The sequence below is a fragment of the Chrysoperla carnea genome, chromosome 5 (assembly GCF_905475395.1).
Source record: "Chrysoperla carnea chromosome 5, inChrCarn1.1, whole genome shotgun sequence".
In the NCBI taxonomy this organism is placed as follows: domain Eukaryota; kingdom Metazoa; phylum Arthropoda; class Insecta; order Neuroptera; family Chrysopidae; genus Chrysoperla; species Chrysoperla carnea.
The window spans coordinates 33,031,697-33,058,005 of NC_058341.1; the positions used below are offsets into that span (position 1 = coordinate 33,031,697).

Genomic DNA, 26,309 nt, shown 5'->3' on the forward strand with positions numbered 1-26,309 from the left:
TAGACATATTAATAGTAACATTTTCTTACTATTTCGAATAATTTTTGTTTTCGTTGATTAATGAAGGAACTCTTTGTAAAAAGATTGTAATAATAAGTCTCGAATCATATAAAAATTTATTTATTTATTTATTAATAAACAAACAAATACATATATACATATATATACAATACTTGATACATTGCAATACATGTATAATGTTTCTGACCTACTTTGCGAATAAATAGTAATGTTTACGAAAAGATGTTTCAAACAAAATGATTTTGAGTTATCTTGATGACAGACGCACAGACGGACAGACAACCGGAAATCCACTCATTAGATTTTATGGACATCTTTACCAAAATTTTGCTGGTAGCATCAAAAATTTAAGCGTTACAAACTTTGGACTAAACTAAATATACCTTAATTTATTTCATATATACATGGTATTTAACGTGTCGGGTGTTAATTTCAGGACTTCTTGCTTGCAAAGCGTGTGGGTAGCCTCTAAACTACACATCTTTCTTATACAAATAAAAAAATATAATTTTCTGAAAAGATAATGATGTGGACCATAAGGGTCGCATTCACACCTTAGTTCATTTTATTATTAGTATGTAATTTCCAAATTACTTGGACTTTATTTATTATATGCATGAATGTAGTAAGGTTTTCAAAATTTGAGTTTTACGGTTGAGCAAATTTTTAAAGAAAATATAAAATAGGTTTAAACACGTTAAAATAACAATTATTACATAACTTACTATTACTAATTCAGTTTACTATCTCTGTTCACCTTTTCGTTTTCCCACTCAAATATATTATTCATTCAACGTTTTTTTTTCTTTCATTTGTATTAAGGAAACTCATAATGAATCGAGCATTTAAATTTTTGTCCTTTTCGACAATTTTTTTGTACACTGTATGGTAAACGAAAATTATTGACAACAGGCGCACTCTGTGTCACATCAAATGCAACTGTTTTACTATTCTAAGTGATATCTAACATTATATATGAATTACATGTACTATCATAGTAATGTCATTTAGAATGGTTCAACTTTTGCAATTATTTTGACACAGAGTGTACTTTGAAAAAATGGGAGGAAGTTTAAAGCTGTTGAAATAATTGAAAAAGGATTTTTCGCAAATAATTTGCCTACAATTTTCTTCATCTGTATCTTTCTGATATTTTTTTTTCAACAGCTTAGTTCTAAATAGAAGTTTGTTATCTGGTTACATGTGTTATGTAAGCAGACAACGCTGCATAATTGGCAGCGGCACTAATGCGGCGATCTGTATGACATTGTTATAATAATATTAAAATAAAAGTTTAAAGAAAACCCCCGACACAAAATTAAGGATGATCGATTCGTTTGTAACTTCTCGTTTGTAATCGTAGCTTCTAAACGAATGAACCAAATTTATTTTTTTCATATTTGGTTGTTCTTTGTTGGAGAGTTTTAAAGGTTATTTGTTGGAGAGTGTTTTTAGCTTTGTTTTAAGAAAATATGCTCGTATCTTAAAACATCATCACCTCTTTTTTAGTTGTTACCAGTTGCGGAAACAAATACGCGCACTTGAAACAGAGCTAAGAACACTCTCGATAAAATTACCTTTCGAACAAAAAAAATCAAAGTCGGTCCATTCGCTTAGGAATAAAGATGCTACAGAGAGGCACACAGATACACAGATATTCAGATTCACAGACAAGTTAAGCTTATAACACCCCTCTTATCAGACGGGGACTAAAACATTTACTACACTTTTTATTTGGTTAATGAATTTATTTAAGTTAATTATAAAAATTACTTCATTAGTAGGTACATTAAAATTACTTCATTATCACATTACTTACTAATAAAACAAACAAGTGGATAAAATTATACCCGAGTGAAAGAATACCTCTTTAAATATTTAAAATACGTAAAATGAAAACAATATTATTTACATTATAATGGATTGAGGAAGGAAATGAATTTTTTTTTTTTAGATTCATATGTATTTTTAGTATTTATCATATTTATAAATTTCAAAAAAAACCTCTATAAAAACACAGGATGTATCGGGAAACATTACCATATAACTACAGAGGCGGATTCTACTCAAGAGTATAATCTTTATACCATGGATATATGAAATATACATAGTATATTAAGTTTAGTCCCAAGTTTGTAACGCTTAAAAATAATTATGCTTGGAAAAAAATTTTGTCATAGGTGTTCATAAAATCATCTAATTAGCCCATTTCCGGTTGTCCGCCCGTCCGTCTGTCCGTCCGTCCGTCCGTCTGTCCGTCCGTCCGTCCGTCCGTCCGTCTGTGGACACAATAACTCAAAAACGAACAAAGATAACGAGCTGAAATTTTTACAGCGTACTCAGGACGTAAAAAGTGAGTTCAAGTTCGTAAATGAGCATCATGGGTCAATTGGGTCTTTGGTCCGTAGGACCCATCTTGTAAACCGTTAGAGATAGAACAAAAGTTTAAATGTAAAATGTTCCTTATCAAAAATTAAACAACTTTTGTTTGAAACATTTTTTCGTAAACATCACTGTTTACCCTTGAGGGCGCCAATTAGGCGGAAATTTTATAATATGTACTATACTTGATTATCATGTGTCATGTGATTATGTATGTGTCACATGTTTGTATATGTAATGCGATAAAGAAATCAATACCGACTATGCATGGTATTTCAACAATTAACTCAGTCAATTATTTGTTTTCACTTGTTTTTATTTTACTTCTCTTTGTTTCAAGTTTTGCGTTTATTTTGAATTAGAGTATACAATTTTCATTGCCCATTCTTTTTAACTCATCATGTAATGCATGGAGACAAATATAAATTCTTACAGAGTTTTTACACTTGTTATAGTGGAAAAAAAAGGGGGAGCGGACAAATACCATAGCGCTTACACCGTCTAAGCACATGTGTGCGCATCATGTGAGGTGTGAAGACATAAATTAACCGCGAAATATCAGATGTAGGCCTTATTATCATGTAGGCCTTATTATCATATTTACCTAAGGTACCTTATATTTTCACTCAATAATTTTGTCATTTAAATTTAGTAATTGTAGTGAGTAAACATTCTAAAACTATTTTTTCACCTGATTCCCTTTTATTTTCAAGTTAAAACTGTCTTTTAGAACATTTTTATGTTTCGATGAAAATTTATTAAATAGATAAATTCTTAAAATTTTATCTCGAAGATTTGATCGATTTTACTCAAATGGGAAAGGTTTGTAATCCGATATAGGTACCATAAATGAAATGACTTTGCTCTGATAATAACTATTAGGCAGTATATTCATTTCGAAAGTGTCTACCCTTATTAACTCTTGATCCGATGGGATTATTCTTTTAAGTGAATACACGTCGATTTAGATATCGACAGGGAAGTTGAAAATGACACCTAGAGAATTTTATGTTTCATTCCTTCATCCCCAGCTACACCAACTTTGAAATTTCAAATGGCACCCCCTTACTTATTATACGTCATTTAAAAGGGCATAATAATACTGTATTAAATCATAAAAAAGGGGTACACAGAAGATGGAAATATCCACCATTAATAATTCATGACCTGGTGTGATTATTGTTTTGAGTGAAAATTGAACAACATAATGAATTTAAAAAAAAATCACATTAGGATAAAAATATATGCGCTTTTTTCATTACTTCTCTATGTACAATATGCTACAGGGATTAAAACATTTTCTCATCCTGTATACATATGACATCAATGTTTTGTAAAAGGAATACTTTTTTTTTATTTGAAAATTTTCTGAGAAAATAATAAAATAAATGCATTGCGGTTTTATTTGTCATATAAAAATTAATAGGTTTATGTATTTAAAAAAAATAGTTTAATATTATATAAGATTGCGGAGAAAATGTTATGTATTTTATAAATATTTTTTGTTTATTTTTATTTTTTTTTATTATGAGTCCGTAGCAGTGCAAATGTTAAAAGGACCATACCCGAAACCAGTGTTGAAAATACAATCTCTTATTCTAATGTCAATTGAATTCTCTTTTTGGTTTTTACTTAGAAATTTCCCACTCATAAGGATACAATGAATGTGAGTATTGTAGCGTAAAGAAGAGTACACCAACACTAAGCCTGGAAAAAAAGGCTAGAGCTCATGTTAAGACGCGACACAAATAATTTGCTCTTCAAGAATCCTTCCAAAAAACTTTTTAGTCAAATTCTATACTTCGAAATAAAACGATTTAAACTTTTTTTAAATCTGAGAGCCTTTTATATCAATACAATACAGAAAGTGTTTGAAAAATCGCCTTATAGGTTAGTTATTTCACTCAAATTTAATTTGAAAAAGAGACAAGATTTTGATTTACAAAGACTTTTGATTAATAATGTGTCTCGCTCTTGGTTTGGTTAGGTTAGGTTATATTGCCTATCCACGAAGGACACACTTACTCTATAGAGCCCATCGTGATACCATATATGTGTTTTACCACATTTTCCGCTGATAATTTCATTTATCAGTTCCTCAATTATTTTCACTACACCAGCCCATCACAACATTTAAATAAATTAATTTTTGTTTTGGCGGCTGGAAGTGATTCCACTACCCTAGCATACCGCGAACAGAATTGGTTACACCTTAACCAACTGAGCTACTAGAGTTGACACGATCTAAAAATGTAACAATTCTGGCGCAAATTATAACTTTTGTTTTAGTTTTGCCTCATTATCAAAAGTAGAAATGACGATAACTTCCAATTTGAGTTACAAAAAAACAAAATTTTTAAATTGTTATTTTTCGAAGTATATATGTTGATTAGAATTGTCGGATTAGGTTATTAATGTTTTTTTGGAGCGTTTTTAACAATTAATGTATGTAGCGTTCAAATGAGAATGTTAGCCCAGTTTTCTTGCTAGAAACCTGACTAGACGATGTTTAAAAATCTCCAGTTACACGTTTTACTATGCAATGAGTTGTCTTGAAATTGTTTTGACATCTTTTAAAGTTACATCATGTATATAAAGATTTTGTCGCAGTATTCGATGTTATTTTCTTCTTTTTATTGCATTATTTATATGATTTTCTCAATTACCTATTCTTTTATTTATGGTATCAAATATCGTAGATAAATTTTTTTTAACCTATATATTTATAATATGCGTATTTATAAATAAGCACTTTAACATGATATATTCATAATGTGTAGTAACCTTTTACGCATGTTGTGTGGTGTGTTAAACATGAATTTACATAATTGAACTAAGCATGTGAACGATACGATTTTTATGCTTGAATAAATAGATAATCATTTTTCTTTCCACACTGTACCGTTTTTATAACTTTTTACGAAATCCCGCACAACCAGTATGTTTAGACAAAATATAATTTTTTTTATTTCAAGATATTGTGTCCAATTACCCTCTCAGAGGGTAATTATGACAGGAAGAGATTGAATTTATTAACAAAGTGTTGTGCCATTTTGAACAACAACACAACAACCAAAGCCTTAAGTTTGATTTGATCCGAAAAACAAAGTTTAGAATACAAAGAAACAATTCAACAACATTGAAACAAGAACAGAACAGCATCGATAAGAAGAAATGATGCAAACTTACATATTTTCAACCATGCATCAACAAAACAATAAAAGAACTTGGATAACATAGCCTGAAAATAGCTCCCATCAGTAGAACTAAATTGAACACTTACTTGGAAATCCAAAAGATAAAGTTAACAACGAACAACAGTCGGGAATATATTAGAAGAAGAGAATTAGAAGAAGTAGAAGACAAATTATTACAAGATTTAAAGAACATATGGAACATTTAAAATATGGAAGAATAGGTAAATTATGTGTAGACGCCCATGTTATCGAAAATGACCATAATATTGACAAATCGAACCTAAAACTGTTAAAATCAGTACCCAATCTTAGCGAATTAGACGCTTATGAAAGAATCTACATTCAAAAACTAGGTAATGAAACAATGAAATTGGACAAGGGACGTACTCCAAATTCGAATTTAATAAAATTGATAACGGATTGTGAAAATAAAATATTATTTATTTTCATGATTTATTTATAATTTTTAATTTAAGTTTGATTTTTTAAATTATTATTTTAAACGTCAAAAAATACTCGAATCTCATTGCGCATGAGGATCATGCGCATTGGCCGAGCACTAGTTAACTGAAAGGAGATGATTGGCTGACGTCACTGACATTAAAATTTGACAGATACTTGGAAAAGCATAAATTGTAGGTAGGTACACGAAAATATCCATGCGCAGTCCGCCACCAAATTAGCAACGAGTAACATACACAATAAGAGTAATTACGATTGGCTAATTCATACAGATGATAAGAACTTTGTAGTCGAAATACGTATTTATAAAATACAAAAACTCCTAGAGTTCTCATTTATTATCTTTAATAATATTTATATAAATTATCATACATTTTAAACGCTGAATTGATAATAATGACAAATTATGACAAATGATTAATTAATACTCATAGTCCAAACAATATAATTAATAATTATAGCAACATTAATAATGAATTGTTATAAATTAATGAATAATAAATTAAAATACACACTTACCACAAATCGTACTAATAATTCAAATGTAAACCAAACATTACATACAAGTTCCACATAAAAAAATGCTGAATGTGGTACATCATCCACTCGTGTTAAAATAATACTGCTACCATTAACACCCTCAATTGCCAATATTGTTGTATTTATATTACTATTATTATTATTATTTTTATTAGTACTATTATTATTATTATTATTATTTAAATTAACTATTGGTCGTTCAATATGTATCCGCATATCCGGATGTGTTTTTAAACAAAATGATAATACGGATATACATATAAAAAATACAGATATAACAGCAACAATCTGAAACAATACAAAATTATTATATAGGTATTATATTTGTTATCTAGAAATATGAATTCAATTTGTTTGATTTTAGAGTATTAAATAATATATAATAATAATTTAATACATTTCATTTATTAGGGCACTAAATTATGAACCACTTCTTATTTGGAACATCCTATTTTGAGCGGCTAATACCAAGTTTTGACTGAAATTTGTCCAAACATCAACTGTTTATAAGAAACACAAATACGAAAATTGGAAATTATTTTCTACATTTTAGTTCAGCTAGTTACAAAAGCGTGTTTTTTAGCTTTTTAAACTATTATTTATTACGTGTTTTTAGTTTTTTAATTATTTATCAAAAGTTCAGTATTATTTATATATGGTGGGAGCGCAAGTAAATATATATATTTTCAGATATGGAAATCGTAAATCAAAAATTTGCCAAATTTCGAGTTAATCCAACCTTTTGAAGGGGGTCAAAATCATGTTCAAATTTTCCGTTACATACTAACAACGTAACATACGTATGAAGTTATTAAAGCGTGTTAAAAAGGATAGAATTAGTTTGAAAAATTCGAGAAATGTTTGTAGAAATTTTATTAGACATTTATGATTAGGTTCCTGCAGATGTGATAAAGATATAATTATGTATGCGTTGGGAAGGACAAAATATAAAATTCCTATATAATAATTTCTCGTTTTTATTATTCAGTTATCCAGAATGATCATATTTTTAACGCTGAATGTAAATGCAAATTGTGTTGTTATACGTCGATGATTTTTTAAATTTCCCCAATTTGATTAAGTATAACGACACTTATTCTATCAAACAAAAGTAATTAGTTTAACGATATAGTATTTATGTATAAAATTTTATTAAAAATAATTAGTCCTCAAATTCCCAGATTCATTTGCTGGTAAATAATTTTATGTCATAAATACGTTAAATGATTTCTGTTTTGAGTAGAATACAATGAAGTTTACGTTTGAATACGTTTTCAACATAAAGATTTCTTCAATACTAGTTAGTATACTGGTTGTTTTATTTACACCTTGGTATGTACTTTACTATTAAGCAATGGGTACAAGAAAGAGGTGTTATAGGCATGTTTTCTTGCTTTGACTTGAATGTAGCTTCGATACGCGTTGAGCTGTACACAGCACACACAGCAGCAGTAGAACCAGTACAGTTGTACAGCTAAAAGGGAACTGAAGCTACAACACTTGCAAGAAACATATGACATCTATAAGACCTCGTTCTTACACGCATTGCTTAAGATATGTACTCTGTCATACTCGTGGGAAATGTCTATGCCAAGATGTAAATTAAACGCATGGTATAATAATATCTAAAAGCGTTCATCTTAATATAATTTGTCATGTTCTGTTGATGTTATAAATATTGTTGTCCTACATCTGCTGATATGATCATCGTATGAAATGATTATTAAGGCCTTTGGTTTTGTACTGATAACATTATGAATATTATATACATCTAGTAAGTAAGAGATTACACTGCGGTAAAATATGCTTAAATATTTCTCAACCGTCCACATAGAGCACTCTCGTGATTTTACCGTCTAAGTTCCCAAGATAAAAGTTGTTAAATTGTTTCAATTTTATTTCATTATTGCCTCAAATAATTGAACGGACGCCAATTTTTCTCTTTGCGATTGATTCTAAATTAGAAAAGTGTGTCCCAAGTGTCAAAAATTTAAAATCAAATTGAACAAGATGGGCAAAACTAGACAAATGGTCATCGATGCTTCACACTTAAACGAGCAATTCTTGTATATATATATATATATATATATATATATATATATATATATATCAGGAATCTCGAAAACGGATACAAAGATTTTCATGAAATTTAGTTTATGGATTTCGGGGGTGAAACGATTTCCATGAAAAGTAGTACGCAGAGGGTTTTCGGGGTCAAAAATCGACCTAGCTATGTTTCATTTTTAGAAAACGTAGTTTCATCTCAGCAACTTTAATCACGTAAAAACACGATTTATCAAAAAAATTTTAATAATATTAATGAGCTCGGTCATACAGATTCTAGAGATTCTTCTTTCTTAAAAAAGAAAACGCTTTTGTGTTTTTCTCACTTAATACTCAGTCTTCGATATACCTTCAAATTGTTAAATTACCCCCATGTTATTTAATTATAGCCCCATGGAAAGACGAAATTTTTTCTCATGCGGTAGTTTCCAATTTTCAAAGGAGCTTCCCATTTAGATCGTTTTGAAATTTAAAATCGTTAAATATAATACATCATTGAAATTTTGTGTTAAATGAAAGAGTATTTCATCTTTTTTTTGGTTATATTTAATACCTGCCAAATGAAAACCGTACATCTAAGCTAAACAGCGTTTACATGAAAATGCACAAACAAAGGAAAAACACAACTCTTTAGTGACTGGACCACAGAAATCGGTTTCGATATCATCGATGATATTATTTGAAAAGATAGCGCGAATTGTCATCACGATTTTTGATACCAAAGTTCAATAACGATGTATGATGGATGGTATTAGGGATCGTTAAACACAGCTTTTTAATTATACGCAAGTCTTCATCATTTTCTCATATTTAATATCAAATGACATTAAAGACATTTGAGGCTTATGTAAACACATGACGTCATTGGTTTCTTAACCGTAATACAAGGGATCAACTTTATTTATTTAGTGGTGATAAAGTAAAATAAATTTTCTGTATTAAGTGAACAGCAACTTCAGGAAGGCTGTTTAATGAATATTTAAGGATTTAAGTTTATCTATTTATTACGTGATGTAAAGAATACATTGATTTCAAAAACTTCACTCAAATTCATTTCTAATCAAGGGCATATTAAATAATTAAAGCATTCGATTTTCAACTAAAAAATTTCGATATTCCTATATAAGAATGCCCTACTTTCGAGATTTTACTCCAATCAATGTGTGTGACGTGTGAAAAAACATCTTTTGTCTTTAAAACAAAAATTTGTATGTAATAAATACTGTGTCCAAAAAATAAGGTGACATTTGAATTTAAACTTCACGCGTTTGTTGTGCATTATGAATTCCTTCTGGCCGGCCAAAGAATCAACAAGGAATATTATTTTAACGTTATGCATCATTTGCGTAACGCTATCCGCTTAAAAAGGTCGGGATTGTGGAACAATTCATGGTTTTTACACCACGATAATGCACCAATCCATAGTGTACTCATAATTCGCGGTCATTTCGTCAAAAACTCAACCCATATCGTTCCGTAACCACCGCATTCACCTGATCTGGTGCCGTGCGACTTCTGGCTGTTCAGCAACATCAAAAGACCGCGAGCTGGAGGCAATCCCGGAAAGTGATTGCAATCAGTGTTTCGAAGATTTTAAAATCCGTTGGCATAAGTGCATTACATGGGGAGGGGATTATTTTCAAAATATATAAAATGTCAATTTATTTTTTGGGCACATTGTATGTATCAAATATATTTAGGTCCCATTTGGCAAAATTAATTCTTTACTTAATAATTTCTGTATGTAACATTTTTTATTTTCCCGCATATTTACCGAAAGAATGACGTGCAAAAGGTTCCAGTTTCATTTGATTTCAAACAGCTAATTTTGTTAATCTTTACGACAATAACAATAGTATTTCTTCGATGTCAGGCAATGAACATATTTTGTCGTCATTAGTAGAATTCAACTAAACTTCGGAAGGTAAGGAATTGATTTTTGAGTTTTAGAGTTTAAATAGCCTCATAAACTGAATAGAAATCCAAAGCAGATTGATTGTTCGATTTTTTTAGTTTTAAAGGAATCGATCACGGAGAATCGCTTTTCGCATAGGATTTTAAGCTGTCTATTTAATGATCCAATGAAGTTTATATTTGAATTTTTTGGGTCTAAAAACGCCATGTTATCGAAAACGGTAATCAATAATATAATTTTAATGTTTGTTCCTTTCGAAAACTTGAGAAAATAAAGTTTGAGTACTCCTTTGGAAAAATCGAAAAAATCTAGAAATTTTTTTTCCCCGTTTTTCAAGTTATTCACTTTATAAGACGCCTTTCACCCAAAAAATTAAAAAATTCATTCCAATAAGAGCTTTTGGATGAATTGTGTATAAAGGGCGGTTTTATATCGATGTTAGGCGTGATATCACAGAAACTAGTCTTTTCAAGAATTACATAATAAAATTATCTAGTAGAAAGTTTGTATATAGTTTTCACATTTACAGGGTAGTCCAAGTTATTCAATTCAATTCGATTCAATCCAATTTTTATCCATTACTTTTTAAACAATACAATAAATTGTACAGCACATGTCATAAAAAAGGAAAATAAAAGTAACTGGAAGCTAAACAGCTATGGCTGACAATGAATTTATGGCTGATAACAGACTACAGTCATAACAGCAGAAGTTTAAGAAATGGTAGATAACGCTTAAATAAGGATTATTTTTCATGATTTAAGGTCTAAAAACAGCGGTAGAGACATGTCAACACCGTTTTGAAAAAAATATATAGCGGCATTTACTTTATGGCAAATACAGTAAATAATATAATGCCATGCTTGGAGCATTGAGTGAAAACTTCCCAATTTTCGTCAGAAGCCATTTTAACATTTTCACAATTACATCTTTTTTTTTATAAAATTTCTGTATGTATAAAAGGACACTACTCACTATAAGTGTATTGAGAAATTTTCATTACTATGACGTTATCTACCATTTGATAAGGCTAGTGGTTGTCACTTAGATCGTCCTGTATTGGATCGAACCATCTATCGATCAGATGACTGTCATTCATTATATTTATATAATAATAAACATGTTTGCTTGAGCACTATGAAAACATGGATTTCTATACTATTTGTATATAACACATCATTGAAATCAGATAGGTATATACTACGTAGTACGTATATACGTATGGGGTTTAGGTAACTATTATTGACAGACAATTCTTTACTATGACAAAATACCTGTCAAATACATTATTCTATTCGAATATAATATTATTTTCAACGTTAATGATAATAGTTTTGAATAAAAACTATACTTATATATCGAATTCTATAGTATCGTTAACTATTTGTTGACAGTCTATTTAGATTTATTATCAATAATTTTTACTGAAGTTAAATGTTTTATTGTATGATAAAAATAAAGTCAAAAGTTATATAAAACTAAAACAAATAAAAAAAATTTTAAATAACAAAAAAAAACCGACTACGGTGTTCAATAAGTTGGATAGTTGGAGGTGAAATATATTAAAATGAGGAGGAGGCGTTAGTATATATAAATTAGTTACAAATGCTGTAGAAGTTTCGAAACAAGAGCTATTTTCCTGTTTTTTTAAATTTTTCACGCTAGTAAAAAAGCGCTGCCAATATGGCAGTTAAACTGGACAGTTCTATTTAAATCATGTATAGGTAACTAGCTTTATACTCGCCCGCTTTACTGGGCTTAAAAGTAACAACCACCGCTTTTAAGGCTCCCGCTCACTTAATCTCACTTATCTCCCTTCCATAGAACTCGAAGGGACTGTTTTACACAGCTATTTTAGCTATACGCACAGTTTTAAATTTTTTTAAATGTAAAATAATCATAAGTCATTGATTATATCAAAAAAGATGGCCATGAATTTATTTAAAATCATTTATTATTTTAAATTTTTACAGATATCTTTAATTCCTAAATTATATTGTTCTCCAATTTCATTCAAATGCATTCGGTTGTTTATACATGAAAGCGTAACTAACAAACAAACATTTATAGGGAAACATATTCGCCATGGGAACTGATTATAGCGCTGAGAATCGCCATGAGAACTGATTCTAGTGCTAGAATCAGTTCTCATGGCGAAAAAAATATATGGATAGCAATTGGTTCGGATTGGTTAGGAAGATTTAAACAACCTGTTAAATTATGTATACAGGCAAGCATAGTCAGTATATAATCAGGAGTTTCAGAATATAGTTCTGAATTTAAAGAAAAAATAGCCGAATCATTGTAACTCTCAAATGAGACATGCCCTGTAAGCTTAAAATATATACCTCTGCGTTAGCAGTTATAATTAGTTTGATACATTCATTGATCCTCACCAAATTTCACATTATAATATATCAGGATCAGGATCAGAATTATTTTGTAGGTCTGACGTTTTCTGAATTTAAAAAAAAAAGGTAATAGGTTCATAAACACCCAAAAAATAAATGAATGATTTAAGGCAGTAAATGTCACTATTTCTATACTATTTTTTGATAATTTTCTAATAAGAGAAAATATTTACTTTTAATGAGTAAATATAAATGAAATGCCTACCAATGGTAAAAATAAAACGAGGAAATGATTGAAGTACTTACGGTAGTTTAAGAACTTATTTCCGGGAAGCAATTTGATTGGACTAAATTTTTAATAATTAATATTTCTACGAATGTTATGTAATACTTAAGTACAAGTATATAAAATGAAATTAAACTACAGTATTTAATTGTTAATTCATTGAAAAATGTTGACAAAAACATGTTTTAAAGTTATTTTTTCTTTTCAAATAGAAGCAATATATATTTTATTTTCCATAAAAAATAAAATAATTAAAAAAGTTACATTTTCATTTGTTTTGGAATTTTTTTAAGTTTTCATAAACAATTTTTTTTAATCCATTTATTTTATAAATTCATTAACTTTCTTCTTATATTCTTTTACGTAAAGTTAAAGCGTATGCTATTTGAATATTAAGTATTTTTGAAGAAATTTTTCACTATAATAAAACAGTCAAATTCTTGTTGCAAAATACTTAAAAATGTATTAAAAGCTATTTACACTTGTAGTGTTCTAAAGAAACATTCGACTGATTCGAATGCACTGATCAAATTGTTGAAGGACACTTTCGATGAAATTATAAAGAAAAAGCTGATATTAAATACGTACGAATTGGGAAGATTGTCTCTTTGAAACATGCGACTGAAAAGTAGTAGAAACAAACGACTAATGAAATGCGAGAGTTTAATTGTCCAAAGTGTTTAGGTAGTAATTGTCAAAAGTTCTTATTGTCAGATGCTCTAACCAACATAATCTAACTAGAATGTTACTCTGCTTCTATTGAAAATTTATAAATTATCTCTATAAATGCGAAAGTAAGCATATTTTTTTGTTTGTTACACTTTCACGCTTAAACTAGCGAATGGTTTTTAATGAAACTGTACAACAATATAGCTGATATATTAGAATAACACATGAACTATAATTTATAAAGATATATTTAAAAAAAAAAAAAAAATTTAAATTAATTTAACATTTGACATTACTATAAATTACAGATTTCTGTAAAAGTAGTCATTTGATATATTTAAAAAAATTGAAAACCATACATATATTTTACCTGTGTAAAACAATCCTTACCATTATTTCGAGTGTTATAGAAGAAGGGTGTTATAGGGGATAAGCAAGAGCAATATTTATAGAGCAATATATATTTATCAATCTTTACTTTTAAACCCAGCGAAGTATCACTCTAGTTTATAAATACAAGCTTTCGAGATTCTTTTTAATTAAGGATCGACAACGTCACTTATTCTTGTCACAATTCAGGGGTACATCTTCTGACACATCTGGTATTTGTATTCAATTTATGATGTTGGAATTTTTTGTAATAAATACGCAATTTGAAAGTAAATAAATATAAACAATAACAATATTTGCATAATAATATCTATTTGATAAAAATAATGATAATAATGAAAATATTAAATATCCATCCATATTCATAAAATTTTTAAATGTGAAAACGAGAATTGCAAATAAATATTTCATGATTTAGCAACAAAAATTTATACACATTTGCTTTCAAATTGAAAAATTGGAGTAAGATTATGCGTAATTTTTTTGTGTCCAATATTGTTTCATCTTGAGAACTGGAATAGTCAAAAAATTATTTAAATCCCAACCAGATGTAGATTTTGTTGGTCGGTATTGATTATAATATCTAATATAAAATATAACCTTATTTTGGGGCTTGAGAAACGTGTCAATTTGAATTTATTTACTATCGTATACAAGAGAAACAGTTCGATCAGTTGGAAGGGCAAAAATGTCAAGAATTGTTTCAAGCTTTCATTAGCAATTACATATATAAAACAATAAGTGTAACATACAAGCTCCGCTCTTCACACACCGTTTAAATTGAAGTCTTCAAGCTGTAAGAAATAGATCGGGAGCCAAATATAAATGATTTTGAGAGAGCAATATCGTTCAAAACAGCAAACCCTTAAAAATGATAGTCAAGACTAAATGAAAATATCTTTCCATGAGTGCAAATTATTTTGCTATATAGAAGACTTATTTTCTATGATAATTTTACTAAACAGGCGCTGCATTTAAACGTTGAATGGCGTTGTGCAAATTGTTTGAATATTTTATTTGGAGCGCATAATTATTTTATATCGAAGAGAAGTTTTTAAAGCCACTACAAATTATATTTAAAAAATAAATATTTACGAAATACTTTATATATATTTTTTATTATATTTTTACACTTTCATTATTTTAATGAAAGGCTGCCATAAAACAGATTTTAGCATAGGATAAATATGCATGTTCGTTGAAAAAGTTTCCGTTACGGAATTGAGTAACAATGCCTTACGTCCAAACAACCTACATTTTGATAATGCTGAAACAAGACATCAGTACACCTTCTAGAGTAACAAGCTTTCTATCTCGCTTCTTTTCACAGTTAAGGATGGTCTTGGAAAAAATACATATTACATTAGTGAAAACAAACAATTGACTGAATAAACTGTTGACATACCCCTGTATCAAAAAACCTAAAGACGGTCTTTTGGTTGCTATTTGTTTTGATTTTCGAAAATATTTTCTAGTACTGTTCATCGTTAGTACATAAATATTACTAGTTGAGGCTACCTGCAAATTTTCAACTCTCTATCGTTTATAGACAACAAAGATTTGTCCTAATTTGTATCGTTGCGGGTGATATTTACGAAAAAATGTTTTAAACAATAGTTGTTTATTTTTTATAAAGCAAATTCTTAAATATAAACTTTTGTTCTATCTGTACTCGTTTAATAGTCGTACGGACCCAAAATCCAATTGACCTATGTTGCTCATTTACGAACTCAAACTCAAGTTTTACTGTAGGTCAATGAGTTGTATATGCCTGACTTCATTTTCTTTAGTTTCGATTATTTCTTTGAGCGAACTTAAAGAAACATAAAATTTAATCGGAAAACCGCGTTCACCGATTTGGCCTATGCTATTTCTATATTAAAATATTTGTGTTATGAATAGAGTAAAAATGGTTTTTGAGGGGTATAACACTGCATGTTCTACCAATAATTGCACATAGTGTGACAGATTTGTACTATAAAGACAAAAGGACACCTGTTGTGAACGCAACATGACCTCTGTATACAAAATTTAATGCATGTAATGAAATGCCTTTCAAGAGAGAATGCTTTGAAATTCCAATATGCCAATATTGTACTGATTTATGCATGTATTGTATATTACACTTTTGTGTTTAACTTATTATTGATTCATTTTTTGCATTTTTGCATTTTCAATTACTTTTAGGCGAGTTTACTGTGGTTCTACCTAACCACTGTTTACCTGAGAAGCATCAGCCTAACTAATTACTGTATATATTCACTGAATAAGCAAGCATAAATAACTTATTATTTCGAAAGTAATCGAAAATCATGCGAGGGAAACTGCGTTTACCAGCTTTGTAATGTAAATATATCATTGTATTCCTATTTGTCAATAATACAATCAAAATATTCAATGTTTTCGTTTTCAAATAATAATAAATTCTTTATTATACCTAGACTAGTCATTAGAGGTGATGAATTTTGAAAAATAATTTACTAGTAGAAATTCTGTTTAACTGTTTTAGGGTTGGATAAAATAAGAAAGAATAATTTCTAAGAACAAAAACCCCAGTAGCTCAGTTGGTTAAGGCGTAACCAATTCCGTTCGCGATATGGCTAGGGTATCCAGTTCAATTCTCGCCGTTACAACAAAAATTAATTTAATTAATGGTCATGAGGGACTGGTGTAGTGCATGGTATATGCATGAAGGAGTTACACTTAGCCTCTGAAAACAATTGAGGAGCTGAGAAATGGAATTATCAGTGGAAAAGGTGTAAAGCACATATATATTATAACAATGAGATATATAGCCTAAGTGTGTTCTTTGTGGACAGCCAATACAACGTAACATAACCTAAGAACAAAAAGGCAATGCTCTTATATTACTCAATAGGACAAAAAAAAGTAAAGTAAAATATTTAAATTGCTTAAATCATAGCAATTTCAAAAAAATGGAAAATAAGGAAGGAACTTTTCACTCATTCTTGTCAATTTTCGTACCCCATATTTTTTCATTGTAAGAAAACCTTTGTAACAAGAACAGTTAGGTTATAATTGTAAAGAGCAAACATATTTTCATAATTTATTTTTTCCAAAAAAAAAACACTCTCAAGCTATGCCCATCGAGGGAAGGACACCGATTAAACGTATATAAACAAAAGAGCTTGCCAAAATGATTTCTTGTAAACTGATACACACATATTTTGCCACACAGTCTGTTGCGAGCAAACAAGATGCGATGTCAAGGCAAAAGTTAAATAAGTGAAGAATATTATGTGCTATTTGGAAGTTTCCAGTGTTCAGCGACCCGGGTGAGTAACGACGACTGGTATTCTATAAATTCAGAGAAGCCTTAAATATTACCCACATATGACTCTTTGTTTTCAATTTTATCACATAAATATCATCCATAATGGCTGGTGTAATAGTATTTAGAGATGTAATTATTTTGTTACTGCATTGTTTAGTTTTCCTAGTAATAATACTACAGCAAAGTTATGACGTCAATCAACATGCTACAAAGTGTATCAAAATATAATTCTGTGTAATAGTTAGTTTAGTTACAATGTAAAAGCTTTGTAGGCTTTGTGGTTATATAATATTAAATTCACATATTATTAATTGCTTTTTATTGATAATGTAAGCAAATGCAGTTCCATCAGAGAAAACCAATGCAATCAATGTATTCAATTTTATACACACCTTTGATACCAATTAATTTATATACGTTTTGATACCAATTAAGGTATAAAACACACTCATTTACACTGACATTGAAGTTCGAGCGTTTAACATTTAATCAGCATATAAACAGGAATAATCCATGAATAAAATAATACATTAACTTATATGGAGCTTTTATAAATTTGATATATCAGTGCTTACACTCACAATTTCTTTAAAATTAATTTGCGTCACCCCCGTGCAGAAAGTGTCAACTTTCTGTTCACTGTGCAAAACGAAGTTGTCACTTTCCGACTTTGTCGGGGAGAAAAATAGTATACACACCACGGGAGCAAGTAAAGTATATCTCAAATCTCATATTTGTGAACATACAATCTGAGACAAATGAACATACGATCTGAGACATTCTTTACTTTTGCTCCTTAGGTGCGTAAATTTTGTAATGAAGTATTTTATTATCAGTTAATATTTGATATATTACTGCTCGATTATTTGAGTAAACGTTATTTGGCAACAAAGGAAATTTTCTTAAAGCAAATGCGGAGAAGCTCTAGTAGTGATTGAAGAAAAATTTTAATCAAAAACTTTAAATTACTATACTTAACAATATCTTTACTTTATTGACTACATTCATTAGTGCCCATACCTCTTTTACTATTCATTAGTGCCCTTAGCTCCTTGTGTTTTGGCCAAAAACATAAGGCACTTTCGCCTTAAAATCCAAAGAATACGCTCTTATCTATATACACAAATTCCAATGTTAATAATTTTGGCAATAGGGTGGTATTTTTATTATAATACAGTCATCGTTGATAAAAACTATATCCTTTGTTGGGGAAAATGGGAAACTAAAGTTATATATGTTACACATTTACCGGAAATCGACTTCTGAACGTCTTTCTATCGCGATTTGTGTCTTTACCTTCGACCACAAAGGGTAATGGTGTTGATAAATAATTCAATCATTTATTTCATTTACAATAAATTACTTTGATTTTTAGTCAAAGATAAAAAGATAATAAGTTTTAGTGTCCAAATTATGAAATTTATAAAATTATTATTAATGAATGTCACATCATATCTATATCCTATTATTTCCACTAACGATGTGGCTTTTGAAACTTCTGGGTAGATGGGTTAATGTGGTCAATATATCGAATAACAGAGAAAATCATAACTAAATTATATACGAATATTGTAAATGGAATAAACAGTTTATGACATAAATTTCCGTCCGTGTAATTTACTTGATATTTACTGTTCTGTAATAGATAATGATAATTTTATATGGTTTCGTATAGGACGGCCCTAATTATGATTCATTAATTCCATAAAAAAACAATATTGTTTGGGGGCATGCAAGCAAAAATATTTTCTAAACAAATTCGTGAAAATTTTAATATACCAATCAACGATGACATTCAATATAGACCAGACTAGATATAGATCTTAGCTCCCAAAAATTAAAATAATTCCTAAAACGTTTAATCTACATCGCAAAATATGGACAGATACGAAACAACATATCCAACTATCACTAAAGTTCCAACGCATCAACAATTCGAACAAGTGAAATTTACAACATTTTAAAAACCGCCCATAAATTTTTCGGGTACGAAACCCTAAACTCGCACATGAATAATTGCTAAGAACACTCTCCTCCATTAAATTTCTTTTCAAACGAAACAAAAAAATCAAAATAAGTTTATCTGTTTAGGCGCTACGATCTCATAGACAGACAGGTAAACACGGCCAATCTTATCAAATGGCGGTCAAACTTATAACATATCTTTTTTGTAGGCCGGGGGTTAAAAAATATATATTCAATGTAACTGCTCGGGAAACGAATTCAGATTTCTAATAATGAGCAGATTATTACTCCTGTTGGCCCTAGACTTACAATTTAGGTTTTCTCAAATTACCAAGCATCTGAAAATTAAACGTTCCTCTGACATCTATTCTGAGGATTATATTTATGCGTTTTAATGAGTATCCTTACTGTCCATTGGTTAAAAAATATTCTTGAATAAAAGTTTTTTGACTTTCATGAGTATTGAACTTTATTTGTCTTCTTATTTTCTTCAATGCTAGAGACCAACAGATAGAAATTTTACTGATATATTGTTTCTAAGTGCTAAGTGCAAATTTAATATTTAATATTTGATGTATATACTGGAATATTCCAATACATATAAGTGGTAACATTATACTGAAGAACTCTGTAAATGGTTATATTTAAGCTTATACACAGCTATACACAGCTTATACATGGTTATTTTTATTTTTCTTCTTGCATACTTAGTGAATTTTTAAAATAATTTGTTTATCATTCCGTGAGAAATTAGTAATATTCGATGATTGTGTCATGTTTATTGGATCGTAATTGATTGAGAAATGCACTTGGGTATTGCCTACGAGGGATATATGTATATACAGATACGTTTGTCAGAATAATTGCACCTGAATTTATTTAACAGGCTAATTATTTTCCTGTTATAAAGCATCATCTATGTTATTTCATGCATCAGCACAATCTACATCATAATTTTGTCATGTATTCAAATCCATTACAAAATGTTTGCTTTATAAGGTGTTATATTATACAAAGTGATTACAAATTTTGGAACCACGATCCTTATCGCACGTTATAATGTTTGCCTAAGATGTTTGCTGGTTGGGAAGTAAAACCAAAAAATGTGTAACAATTTTAAACGACTCCAAAATTCGACGATGTTACCTAGGAAACTAAAACTTTTTTAATCGATTCAGGTTACCATGCATTTTGAGAATATTTTGAAAAGAATTTACAAATTTAAATTTTTGCTCCAAAGATTATGTTTGTCATTGAAAAAAATTAGTTGTGAGTTAAAGAGAGAAGAAGTTAAACATAATAGAGATAATTTAAAGTACATTGGATTGACTACTAAATCAGAAATATACCTTTTTTAATATCAAAATATACCGATTAATCTCATTGTAAATTGCATAGCCCATTGGAGATGAGAATCTAAAAGACTTCTTGACTCCTTAAAAATGTCGCTGCATTTTAAATTAGTTCCGGCTTATATTTTGCTTATCCAAGAAATCATGTGAATAAACGAACGCTTCCATTTGTTTTAAAGCAACCAATTCATTACGCAGATTATAAAAAACCTTCATTTAAATCCTTCGAGCGGCCATAATAGAAAACTGTATATAAGAATAAATAAGAACTTACTTTAGCAGCCGTTGAAGAGTAATGTTCATCGAATAAAGACCATATTTGAGGTTTTATTCGTTGCCATCGTGTTAAATTACCAGCTAAAAATGCTTCTTCATAACCAAATAAACGAGCGATTTCTTCATCATTTGGTTTTTCAGCATCAATATCTAATTTATCCAAAATTGCAAGCGTTGCCTGAAAAATACAAATTTATCTATTAGACCTTTATAGAATTCTTTTAAAATTTTTTTCTAATTAGTCCGTCTGTGGGCACGATAACTCAAAAAAAAAAAAAACAAAATATATCAAACTGAAATTTTTACAGCGTACTCAGGACGGAAAAAGTGAGGTCGAGCTCGTAAATGAGCAACATAGGTCAATTGGGTCTTGAGTCCGTAGGACCCATCTTGTAAACCTTAGATATAGAACAAAAGTTAAAATGTGAAAAATGTTATTATAAAAAAATAAACAACTTTTGCTTGAAACATTTTTTCGTAAACATTACTGTTTACACGTGATTGCGCAAATAAGGCGTAAATTGTATAGTATGTATTATATGGGAATATCGGTTATGAATGTGTGACATGTATGTATGTGTAATATGAAAGAGTAATCAACATTGTCTATGCATGGTATTTCAAAAATTAACTGAGTTAATTGTTGATTTTCACTTGTTTAAAAATAGTTTTACAATACACATTTTAATAATTATGAATTTCAAAAAATATGAACATAATATTTATTATCACGTTATTGCAGTAATAATAATAAAATTCTAAAGAGATTATTGTTCTGTTTATAAATAAACTCATAATTCTGATTAAAAACAATTTTCACGCTATATAAATCTATTTATTGTAAATTGAAACAGTTCCATTAAAAACTAATGGATTTTACAATAAAACAATTTTATATTAATATTTACGTCTACGTTATTAAATTTTGTTAAAGTTACATTTAATTGATGTTGTGTTGTAAGAACAAGACCGACTATATTAACATCGTGAGTTGAAATTTCAAATCGCATCGTGTTTTTGGGCACAAATCAGTTTGCAGATAAACCACAGACAAGTCAAACTACACCAAAATTATCAAATTTTAATGAATAAAACGCAATGTATGGTCGTTAACGCAACGAAGTCATTTTTAAGGGATGGCGGCGAAAGGGCTTATTTCTTGCGTACGTAAAATCAAATAAAAGTCTCCAAACAACTACCTATTGAAAGAAAAATCTTGTGGCACAAAGTTTAGGGTCAGGTGATTGTAAGCCTACAGTATTGTAAAAAAGTTTTGATTTATTGCACGTTACATATCTTAGTGCCACAAGAGCTGCACGGATTACATATAGTATTATATGTAATCCGTGCATCTTTTTGTGACACTGAGATACATATAAACCAAATGCATGCTTTGTAGTCAAGTTATGATTTTTGGCTTTGAAATACTACGCAACTACAAAAATACATAATATATTGTGTGCAAGTGATGCTTATAAATTTGATAATATACATATCGCTCTTCAATCACCAATACTCTAACTATAGTCGTCTCTGTTCATCAAATGATGGATCTTCTATGAACTCATAATTGAATTAAAATTTTGTTTTTATATCATCTGCAACTTTATATTTTTATGGAATTATTATAAACTATAAGATTGTCTAAATATTTTAGATAGTTTTTTATCACACTCTCTAGAGCTTTTAATATACAAATATCCAATTGAAAAGGATAACCTATAAGATTCATCATTAAATAATAATAAAAAATCCGGTGACCTCCGAATATTTTGTGTTTTTTGGAAACTTTGCTAATCAAAAAATGTATTTATAAAGTTTAATTGAAATCTCTAGTATTATTCAATCCTTACATATCTCCTTAAATGATATCACTTAAGTGATGGAGCTGTTTTATAACAAGTTTTTATTTATTTATTCATTCTCATGATTCAATTAAAACTTATTCAAATAGATAATTTGTAAGATATTATTATTTTCCAGTATAAACATGAAACCTTAATAATCACGTAGGAATATGAACACATATTAGAGTAATAATAATAATTTGGCATGTTCATATGCTGATTTGCTTGTTTATATTACCTTTGGGGTTATAGATCGTTTCATATGTTCGTTCGTATAAATGGATTTGAACAAAGCTTACAAATTAATCTGGTACCAATAATTTATCATTCTATATATGAACGTAATTTGAACATTATATTGACAGTTACTAACCAACTAATTTAAATAATACAAGCGTGTTGGCTACAATAATGTGTTATTTACTTAAATAAAATTTCGCTTGTTAAATTTCCCAAGTTAGCTTAATAGATTTACAAAACTCCACGAAATAAATAAATTTGTTTCATTACCGTATTACGAGCGAAAAGGAAAGTTAGGCTTGTGGTTAAAATTATTTGTACCTTATTTTCAACCTTGATGATGAACTTTGCTATAACTTCATGAATTTAGACGAAAAATAAGAATAAAATTTTTCGAAAATTGCTTTGGTTTTCGAAAAAGCAAAAGCTAAATAATTAATTAAACAAAATTTGCAATATTTTGAAATTATATTTTCAATTTCAGTCTTTCGCTTACCATATCTTGAAATTTTTTTATTTTATACTTTCAAAATTAATAATATCCATATTTTTGTATATCATATCGTAAATATTTACAAAAATAAAATATCACCGTAATATTTGTTGCCGTTTGATGAATTTTAATTTAAATGAATGATTCAGTGAGCGTACTTTATTAAATTTTTTTTAAGTTCCTGTTTTTAATACAATGGGAAAATACAGAAATTCTATTTTTAACTTTCTGATAGAAAGCTATTGCTTTGAGATTTCCAGATACTTTGATATACCATTTATTTTTTATTAATTATTAATTCAAAATAGTTGCCTATATCACTCAATCATAAAACGGTTGTGGCGTATTTACCCTTGTTGAGGCCGTGAGCCAATCGCAATCACGCTAAATTCACTTTTTTCATCTTGTTTCTATGGAAAATTACGTTATAATATATTGAAAGCAAATTAAGAAACAAACCATTTATTATTCTATATGTTAAAAAAGATGTGTTGACATTTTTAATTGTAAAATTACATGGAAAAGCAATTTTTAAAAATTTCATATTTATTGATGATGATTACTAAATAAGAAATATTTAACAGTAGTGTTGCATAAATTTGACAAGAATGTAACATCTATCTTCTTAATATTTACGATTTAAATATTATTAAATACAAAATTGGTAGTTTTTATACCATGTATATGAAATATACATATTATACCATGTATATGAAATATACATATTATACCATGTATATGAAATATACATATTATACCATGTATATGAAATATACGAAGGTATATTAAGTTTAGTCCCAAGTTTGTAACGCTTAAAAATATTGATGCTACGAAAAAAATTTTGGTGTAGGTGTTCATAAAATCACCTAATTAGTCCATTTCCGGTTGTCTGTCTGTCATCTGTCATCTGTCGTCTTTCGTCTGTCGTCTGTCTGTATCATCCCGATTACTTCAAAAACGAAAAGAGATATCAAGCTGAAATTTTTATAGCGTGCTGAGGACGTAAAAAGTGAAGTCAAGTTCGTAAATGAGCAACATAGGTCAATTGGGTCTTGGGTCCGTAGGACCCATCTTGTAAACCGTTTTAGATAGAACAAAAGTTTAAATAAAAAAAATATTCCTTATAAAAAAATAAACAACTTTTGTTTGAAAATTTTTTCGTAAACATCACTGTTGACCCTTGAGAGCGCAAATTGTATAGTATGTATGTTATGGCTATATCAGTTATATATGTGTGACATGTATGTATGTGTAATGTGACAGAGTAATCAACACTGTCTATACATGGTATTTCAACAATTAACTCAGTCAATTGTTCGTTTTCATTTATTTTCAATATAAAATATAAATATTGATAACCAAGCAACTTTTTAAGTATTTTGTAAAATGTTATTGGTATGCATTCTGAGAGTAATATCCATTACGACTTGTTTAATATCATATCATATTTTCAAGTTTAAAAATCAAACATCAACAAATATGCGGTATAAAAAAATAGATACTGGATATACTATTAAAGTTATGAACAGATATTGAAACTTTTTTCATTAGTTACTAAAAAATTACTGAATGTAACCTTTATTTATTTGACTTGCTTATTTATTTATTTGGTTTTGAATATGGTGTGGGCATCACGCAACCTCTATGTACAGTACAAAATTACACTAAAAAAATAGAATCCTTGTTTGCTGGCGTGGAGAAAACACTTGGAATTAAATTTCACCGTTTTTTTAACGTTTTGGTGGAGAGATATTGTGACTATTTTGTTGCTTTTATTATTTTGGATATTTACGTCAATCTCAAATTAAATAGTCGAATAAATATAAGAGAACTGGGTATAGATTAAATAATCTTTCGTTTAATTCAGAAATATATCAACCTATTATATATAACAAGACTACACTAATATAATAAAGTGTTCTTGTTTAGGTGAAAATTTGTAAAATTCACTGAAGATATAGATAGTAGAAATGGAGAAGGTGTTTGAAAGAAAAATCCTTTTTCAGTGTTAATTTCTCCGTTCTTATGACATTTTGGTGAAAAGGTTTTGTGGCCATGGTTATATTGTTTTGGATATTTACGATTGCCTCAAATAAAAAAGAGGTATTTAGACTAAATTTAAGAGTATAAGGTAGATACATCTTAAATAATTTATCATAGAATTCAGAATAATATCAACTTCTAGGTACAAAACAAAACTACACTAACATAAAAAAAATTTTAATAAAAATACTTTTTGAGAAAAAGCTACTATTGTACTAAAAAGTAAAACATAATTTATCTTATCAGTCACGTCGTGCATGACTACTGCAAATGCTCGATGCACTAAATTTAAAATATCAAGGATGATTCGGAGAGCCTTAAGCTTTTGCAAATAGTCATGTGTGAATGGCTCATAAAACAATTTAATTTCTACTTTTTAGTGCATAAAAGCTTGTCCCTATTGAAGAGTACATTTAGACATAACTTAAATAATTTGTTACTTTTTACATTTTTAATAGATTTCAAAACTTGATTGTAGCACACCGTAACAAAATGACGTCTACAAAAAATTCTTAGGGTAT

At 28.9% G+C, this 26,309-nt stretch overlaps 1 protein-coding gene across 1 annotated transcript in view; it reads right to left on the reverse strand.

The window, feature by feature from the left end:
• Window positions 1–26,309, reverse strand: part of LOC123301121 (potassium voltage-gated channel protein Shaw-like) — a 128,444-nt gene that overhangs the window by 58,735 nt on the left and 43,400 nt on the right. Inside the window, exons 3-5 of the mRNA XM_044883853.1 lie at window positions 21,164–21,343; window positions 6,792–6,890; window positions 6,582–6,701 (exon numbers count right to left, since the gene is read on the reverse strand). Of these exons, the coding sequence (XP_044739788.1) occupies window positions 6,582–6,701; window positions 6,792–6,890; window positions 21,164–21,343 (399 nt within the window). The remainder of the gene's footprint in view (window positions 1–6,581; window positions 6,702–6,791; window positions 6,891–21,163; window positions 21,344–26,309) is intronic.